This window comes from Apis dorsata, unplaced genomic scaffold, assembly GCF_000469605.1.
Source record: "Apis dorsata unplaced genomic scaffold, Apis dorsata 1.3 scaffold_227, whole genome shotgun sequence".
In the NCBI taxonomy this organism is placed as follows: Eukaryota; Metazoa; Arthropoda; class Insecta; order Hymenoptera; family Apidae; genus Apis; species Apis dorsata.
In genome coordinates this window covers 169,019-176,726 of record NW_006263509.1, presented here as the reverse complement: position 1 = coordinate 176,726, position 7,708 = coordinate 169,019, and the positions used below count along the sequence as shown (strand labels likewise).

Here is a 7,708-nt window from a genome sequence, read left to right as displayed (position 1 = left end):
TATATATATATATATATATTTTTATATGTTATATAAAAATATATATAATTATTATATATATATTTCTTTTTAGGAAAAAGTTTGTTCATTACGTTTATTTTTATCGAACGACTAATGTGTACATCGATATTTTTCATGTTTGTCGATAAAAAAAACTCGATAAGTAATTTTAAAGTATTAAGTACTATTTTTTCAATCGTGATAAAAAATATCAAAAATTCTTTACTCTCTAGGAATAATTTAATATAAATAAAGGGATAGATAATAAAAAATTTTATGAACTTGAATATTTAACGAAAATAAGGCATTTAATATAAAATAGTTGCTAAATGATCTTTATACACATATATTTTATACTATTTTTAATTCATTGATATCAAGTTCAAATGTATATTACATGCAGTCATATCGTTAGAGACATAAAAAAAATTCTCAATATTCTCTTCGTTTATTATCATCATTGTCCTTAAAAGACTGGTATCTGACTTCGATGTACATCTATTAAATCATCATCTAGAGTAAGCAGTACCATAAATGAAAAAAACATTGCTAAAGCAGATAGAAAATGCCAAATGTCATGACTATCAAAAAAGTGTAAGAATTCGCAGGGTTTATTATAATGACGTGATTGAGCTGGAGTAAGTTCCCATGAAATGGTTTTGTTTATAAAAAAATATAAAGCAGCGGCCCAAAATATAATTGATAAAACAATATAAATACATGGTTGAAGTAGAATTCGTTCTTTATGACAAATCTGAAATGTTAAAAATATATTAATTCGTAATATAAGAATAATAAATATAGATATAATTATTCGTATATATATATATATATGTATATATATACCTTCATAATAATATAAAAAGTAGTATATAAAATTAAATTAGACATTAATATGGCTAATAGAAACGTGGCAAAATTTTTTTCTTGATATATATTTCCAATTACTGCGAGAGCAATGTTCCATAAATTTGCTATAACAAGCATAAAAAAGCGTCCTATATACAAAGGTCGAAATAAATATCTAATTCCAGAACGGGCGTCATGTTTACAGTTCTAGAAAATTATAAAATTAGTGATAAATTGTGCCTAACAAATAATCAGGTCAAAACTAAAAATATTAGATTCATTAAATATATAAAATTACCTGTAGTACTCTTGTTAACAAAGCTCTAAATTTCCATCGTCCCATATAATAAATTTGAATGGTCATAAAAAGACAAGTTAATAGATGTGTGATTGTAAATAAAATCCAAAAATATATTGAGCCATTCAAAACTCCCATCAAGTTTATGAAAATAATGAATGCTAACATTGCAAATGTAACTGATGCCCGAGCATTTATATCAGGGTGACGAGTTTGATAAATTTTAATCATGCATAATACTGTTATGATGTACATAAAACTTGAATCTAAATGATTAATCTTTGTCATTAATAATATAAAAAAAGTCATAATATTTTAATATAAAATAATTGTTATCTTACCAAATTGAAAATTACTTCGATTTGGACATACATGATAACTTCCTGAGAGTATTCCTTCCATAATAAGTGCAGTACCCATTGCATAAAATAATCCATAATGTTGTGGTATGCCATAACATTTATTTTTTTCTTTATCAAATTCATTATGTTCTCGGAAAGATGTTAAAAATATAAATAGAAAACCTAACATAATATATCCAATATTTGAAAATACATGATTAAAATCTGATAAAGCTTGAAATGGATGAGCACATAAAAAATTATAATAACACATATCTTGATTGCCAGTAACATGAAGTACATGCTGATATGTAATTAACAGCTGTACTGCAGGTAAAGTATAAAAAATAGCGACCGTTATCAAATAATATAAATATAATCTAGATTTATGTCTAAGAATTTTTGGATCTTTACGAGCCAAATCACAAACAGAAAGTACAAGTTTTGTTCGTATTATTTCCTTATCAGAAAGAGCATCTTCCATCATATCAATATCATCCTCATCCAGTGAAGAATCATCATCTATAGATACTGGTCCTGACTGTAATATAATTAATACAATTGATTAAAAAATAGTATTTTAAAAAAAAAAATAAGTTTTTGTTTTACCTCTTCTATTGTTGAAGGACTTGGTATAGGTTCATTAATATGTTCTGATTCTTGATTTAATATCTCTTCTTTCATTTGTCTATCTCTTTTAATTTTTGATATCACAGTGCTCACAACATAGGTAATACAAAAACTAAAAATAACACATACAACTATTCCTGAAGCAATAATATAATCTCTTTTGGTAATACTAGCATTTATTGTTAATATCACTTGTTTATTCCGTGAAGGAATCATAGTAGGAGTTCCATAACAATCAGTATCATCACTTTTTACTACAAGTACCACAAAGAAGCCTAATGGAAATTCTTCTTTCTAAAAGATAATAATTAAACTTTAATTAAATTTAATTAAAATAACTAGCTCTATGTAATATATAAAATATATTAAAAGATACATTTTAATATAAAAAATATTTACTGGCACAGTTATACCACCCTGTCGAATTATAGTTTGCCAATATCCAGAAAATTCAATATTTCTCTCTAAATCAAACACAGGACACTAAAAAAAGATATTAATGTCATAAAATATGACATTATATATAAAATATATATTATATTATATATAAATATATATATATATATATATATATATATATAAAACATGAATATGACAATTAGATATAAAATTTAGACTTACTGATATATTTTGTATTGAAACAGTCATACAAATATCACTATCAGACTTGACATGAACAATTACAGAAGAATTTTCTACTTGTCCTGAGAAAGTATAACCATAATAAATAGGTTGAGATGGTGAAATTTCTACAGTTTTGTTTTCTCCAGTACTGAAGAAAATGAAAATAATTATTATTAATTTCCTTTATTTTATTTTATAATTCAATTCTAAGATATAACAATAAATTTCTATTGCTTATCTATATTTATTAAAATGTAAAATACCTTAAATAAAAATTATGTTCTTTTGTCACATTAAGTATAAATGAAATATTTTGATGATTAGTAGTGGATATACTAATAATCATAAATTCTTTTTCCTGTTTTAATCCATTGAGATTATAATTGGTTGAACATAGAGTTCTACTTGTTTTATTATATTCTGAATTATTAAAATACATACTCTTCACTATAAGAGGGATTTGCCATGATAAGAATTCTTTTTTTTGACGAACAACTACTATAAGAGGTAGATTACTTGTAGCATTGCTTTCAACTTCTATTCTTACAGTTTCCATTGAAGTTACCTAAAAATAAAACTTATAATTATGTTATATATATGTTATATTATATACAAAATATAATTTGTATAAAAATGTTTATACTTACATTATTAATAGGATATAAAAATACATATTCAACATTAATATTTATGGCAAATTGATATGCTGTATAATTTGCCATAATAACAATAGAAGAAAATGATTGAGATTGCAAAGGAATAACTTCGTGAAAATTAAATAATAATAAAGTAATCACTATTAAAATCTTCTGCATAATTAACATCGTAAATATTGATATATAATTATATTAACCAAAATTTTTATAAAATACGTAAATATATACATAAATATATTCAATTCTAACTAATATTTGTACTAAAAAATTATCAATTTAGAAAATTAATTTTTTCATTTACGAAAATCAAATATAAAATTTGATATTCTAGTATGCAAGTACATATTTTTTAGATATAATAGAAATATTGATATTGACAGTCACAAAATGATTAAACTTGCTTAAACGATATAACTGTTAGAGCTCAAAACATTCGAAAAGAATGCAAATTTGATTGGTTATTTCTGATAGATCTATAATCTATAAAAATAAAAATATGTATTTGCGAAAAAAATTATTTAAAATATGAATTATAATTTAAATATGAATTATAAATACTTTCATAAATAATCTTTTAAAGAAAATTAGTTATGCAAATATAATTGCATGAATATATAAATATTGCATATTTACAACTATGATATAATTATTTAATTGTTAATATTATGTTATTTTTCATATTAATTCATATTTTTCTATGAATAAAATCTTCAAATTCTACATCGAATATTACTTAGCCAATAAAAAATCAAAATCTATTATATTATAAAACAAATATATATTGTATCATGATTTAATAAATAAAATAAGATTATTATTAATTTAATAAATAAATAATATATTTTAATACTAATTATTTTTATTATTATTAATATCTATATTTTTTATATTGTGTTTTATTAATTTTTCAATCTCTTTTTTATTCTCAATATTTTATTCCAAAAGATTATGAATTTAAAAGTTGTACTATATTACTATATTATTTTTGGAACATAATTTAATTTTATTACTTTAAAATAATATTAAATCAACAAATGAATTATTTATTCATAAATGATATTATTATACGATCAAAAATAATTATATATAACAATTACATTTAATTATTTTAATAAAAATTTAAAGATATAATTAAAATAGAAATTGTATATGTTTTTCCTGTAAAACTACTTACATAATTTAAACTTTTAATAAATATTTTATCTTCAACATTTTATATTTTTTAAAAGTATTATTAATAGAAATTTATTATTATTTATATTTTTTGAATTTATTTTAAATAATATGTTAATTATAATTAGTTAAAGATATATTTTTTTTCAATATATATTTTTAAATATCATAAAAATAAATTTAATATTTAATATTTATAATAATAAATATTAAATTATTTTTTTCTAGAATAAATCTTGAAAAATTACATTACAAGCTGATTCACTTTAGTCATTGTTATTAAAGATGGCGGTATCCGTGGCACCAAAGGATGTTAATACATATTTAAGTCAAAATCAAAATGTTGCAGACAAGGAATTGGCTGCAGAATGGGCGCAACTTGAAGAATTATATAATAAAAGGTATTTTTTATAAAATATTTTATATTACATATATATTTCAATAGGAAAAAATTTTAAAGTATTCAAGTTTCATTGTCCGGTGACTTGCAGGCTTTGGCATCAATTGACACTTAAATTAGAAACATTCGTAAAAAATCCAATACTTCAGAAAGGTGATAAATTAGTAGAGTTATATGTAAACTTTTTATCAACTTTTGAAAACAAGTAAGCATAATATATTTATTTCTTTGAAATGTTAATTTATAACCTCACTTATTTGATTCATATAATGATTATAATGATTAGAGTATTATTTTATTATTATGGTTATTCAAAATACATATTTTTTATATTTAGGATAAATCCTTTATCATTGGTAGAAATATTAGCATATGTAATACAACAATTTCAAGATAAACAAGAAGCAATTAAATTCTTGGAAAAAACAGAATCTAAAGTTAAAAGCAATAATGAAGCTGTTGCTTTATGTAAAGTTCTTACTGGACAGATTTTGCTTGAAAAGTTAAATAATCAAGAACAAGCAAAACAAATTATAGAAGAAGTAGAAGTTATGTTAGATAATGCTGATGGTGTTACAACAGTCCATGGTAGATTTTATTTATTAGCCAGTCGTCTTTATCGTCTTCAAGGAAAACATGCTGAATATTATCGTACTGCTTTAAGGTAATATTATACTTACAAGTTTTAAACAATGAAAAATTTCAATTAGATTTTGCATTTTAGATATTTGGGTTGTATTGATTTAAATAGTTTAAATAGACAAGAACAAGAACAACATGCATTTTTCCTTGGATTAGCTGCACTTTTAGGTGAAGGAGTCTATAATCTTGGGGAATTATTAGCTCATCCAGTTTTACAATCCTTGAAAGGTACTCCAAACTCTTGGTTAGTTGATTTATTACAAGCTTTCAATGCTGGTGATATTGTTGCTCTTGAAAAATTAAAGCCACAATGGAGCAAAGTTGCTGATTTAGCTGCACAAGAATTAAAATTAAGGCAAAAAATATCTCTTCTATGTCTCATGGAAATGACTTTTAAACGACAAGCTAATAATAGGTTCTTATATTGTTTTATTATAAAAATATTAAAATATCATACAAAATAAATTAATTTATATTAAATAGATTATTTTTTTATTATAGACAATTGACATTTGCGGAAATTTCTCAAGAAACTCGTTTACCATTGGGTGAAGTAGAATTATTGGTAATGAAAGCTTTAGCTCAAGGTTTAGTTCGTGGTGCTATTGATCAAGTAGCAGGGACAGTAAATATGACATGGGTACAACCTCGCGTATTAGATCGTACGCAAATAGCTGGAATGGTTCAACGACTTGATGGATGGTGTAAGGATGTTAGTTCAATGGAACGTTTATTAGAATCTAGAGCGTCTGAGATTCTTACACTTTAATATTAGGTTTGGAAATTTTGCATTGATTGATCCATTTATAAGTTTTATTCGTATAGCTTTATTAACTCATTGGCTTACCATTTTTAAAGAGAAGAAGTATAATTTACTACATTGAATATAAATAAACAAAAAAAATAATTAATTTTACCATGATAAATCAATGAGTTAATATAAAAAAAGATATAAAATACATTTTTTTTTAAATTAAATAAAATTATAATATTATGTACAAGTAAATGAAAAAAAAATATAAATTTATTTTTAATTTAATATTCTAAAACAATTTAACAAAAAATTTTGTTCAAAAACTTTGTACTATTAAAATATTAATAATAACAATATATATTATCATTTATTGTGTTTTTTTTATTTATATATTTTAAATATATACTATTATTAATCTATCAACTTTGGTTTTTATTTAATAAATTAGGCAATGAAAATAAATATATCAGAACTCTTGATTATATAAATTTTGAAATCAGTTTGAAATCATCTTAAGAATACTATAAATGAAACATGTATAGATAGATGATTTTCTACTTAAATATTTATCTACTTTTAAAAAGATTTCAAAAGATGGCGTTAACAGTTAATTCTATTTCTGTTCTTTCCTTGTATTTGCTTTCTTAATTCATTTAAGTTTTATTTGTGGCATTCTAATTTTTATATATTTCTGTTTTTTTTTCAATATTTGGTCTCTTTATAATCTATTTTTTTATCTAAAGCATATAATAAATATAAAATTATTTCATATATTTATAAAATATTCTATATTTAATAATTCATTATTATTATTATATTTGTAATTTTATTGAATTTAATTTTAATTTCAACTAAACTAACATTAAATTGTAATATTGGAATCTTATTTTAAGCTGATTCAATTCAAAAATATTGAATATTAAATATTAAATGTATCTATTCTGTCCTTTATCTTTATTAAAGAAACTAAATAAACTAAAAAAACTAATAATGCTAAGTCGATAATATTGGAAATGATATGAATATGATGAGAAAATTGTAATTATTATCATATAAAAATGCATTGAATATTAAATCTATTTATAGTTTATGATAAACTTGCATAAAAGTAAAGAATAAAGAGATTTGTAGATTTGTAAATGATTTTAAATTTTATGTTTATTAAGTATTTATCTTCAATATTATAATTTCTTAATGTTATATTTCATAAATAATATATATATATATATATATATATATACATAGGATTATAATAAAAAATAATTAATTTATTATGATTAACGATTACAAATCTATCATTCAATGGCATCCAGAAATGATATTAATTTCTGAAAAACCAGT

The 7,708-nt window shown here is 21.6% G+C and overlaps 3 protein-coding genes across 4 annotated transcripts in view; 2 read left to right on the top strand and 1 right to left on the bottom strand.

The window, feature by feature from the left end:
- Window positions 1-289: 289 nt before the first annotated feature.
- LOC102679658 (SID1 transmembrane family member 1-like) lies at window positions 290-3,818 on the bottom strand. 2 transcript variants are annotated; one of them, XM_006615565.2, is made up of 9 exons: window positions 3,390-3,818; window positions 3,006-3,307; window positions 2,740-2,890; window positions 2,518-2,601; window positions 2,098-2,412; window positions 1,489-2,029; window positions 1,148-1,413; window positions 847-1,056; window positions 290-754 (listed from the first exon to the last, which is right to left on the bottom strand). In XM_006615565.2, exons 1-9 carry the CDS (start codon window positions 3,564-3,566, stop codon window positions 467-469), a joined length of 2,334 nt encoding a protein of 777 aa, XP_006615628.1. In that variant the 5' UTR covers window positions 3,567-3,818; the 3' UTR covers window positions 290-466. The 2 variants fall into 2 exon arrangements, with proteins under 2 accessions (XP_006615628.1, XP_006615629.1); XM_006615566.2 differs by having other exon boundaries at window positions 467-754; window positions 3,184-3,307.
- Window positions 3,819-4,814: 996 nt separating this feature from the next.
- Window positions 4,815-6,733, top strand: LOC102679540 (26S proteasome non-ATPase regulatory subunit 13). The gene is made up of 5 exons (XM_006615564.2): window positions 4,815-4,972; window positions 5,063-5,176; window positions 5,309-5,635; window positions 5,696-6,028; window positions 6,115-6,733. Exons 1-5 carry the CDS (start codon window positions 4,857-4,859, stop codon window positions 6,380-6,382), a joined length of 1,158 nt encoding a protein of 385 aa, XP_006615627.1. The 5' UTR covers window positions 4,815-4,856; the 3' UTR covers window positions 6,383-6,733.
- Window positions 6,734-7,570: 837 nt separating this feature from the next.
- The window catches only part of LOC102679288 (E3 ubiquitin-protein ligase FANCL), a 2,128-nt gene continuing 1,990 nt past the window's right edge, over window positions 7,571-7,708 (top strand). Inside the window, exon 1 of the mRNA XM_006615562.2 lies at window positions 7,571-7,708. Within this exon, the coding sequence (XP_006615625.2) occupies window positions 7,641-7,708 (68 nt within the window). The 5' untranslated portion in view covers window positions 7,571-7,640.

Bases quoted from the DNA above. Each gene is read 5' to 3' on its own strand.
- LOC102679540 (XM_006615564.2), top strand. From the start codon at position 4,857: ATGGCGGTATCCGTGGCACCAAAGGATGTTAATACATATTTAAGTCAA. The intron at 4,973-5,062 runs GTATTTTTTATA...GGTGACTTGCAG, and splicing joins GAAGAATTATATAATAAAAG to GCTTTGGCATCAATTGACAC. The intron at 5,636-5,695 runs GTAATATTATAC...TTTGCATTTTAG, and splicing joins TATTATCGTACTGCTTTAAG to ATATTTGGGTTGTATTGATT.
- LOC102679658 (XM_006615565.2), bottom strand. From the start codon at position 3,566: ATGTTAATTATGCAGAAGATTTTAATAGTGATTACTTTATTATTATTT. The intron at 2,030-2,097 runs GTAAAACAAAAA...ATTATATTACAG, and splicing joins GTCCTTCAACAATAGAAGAG to TCAGGACCAGTATCTATAGA. The intron at 1,057-1,147 runs GTAATTTTATAT...ATAATTTTCTAG, and splicing joins TGTTAACAAGAGTACTACAG to AACTGTAAACATGACGCCCG.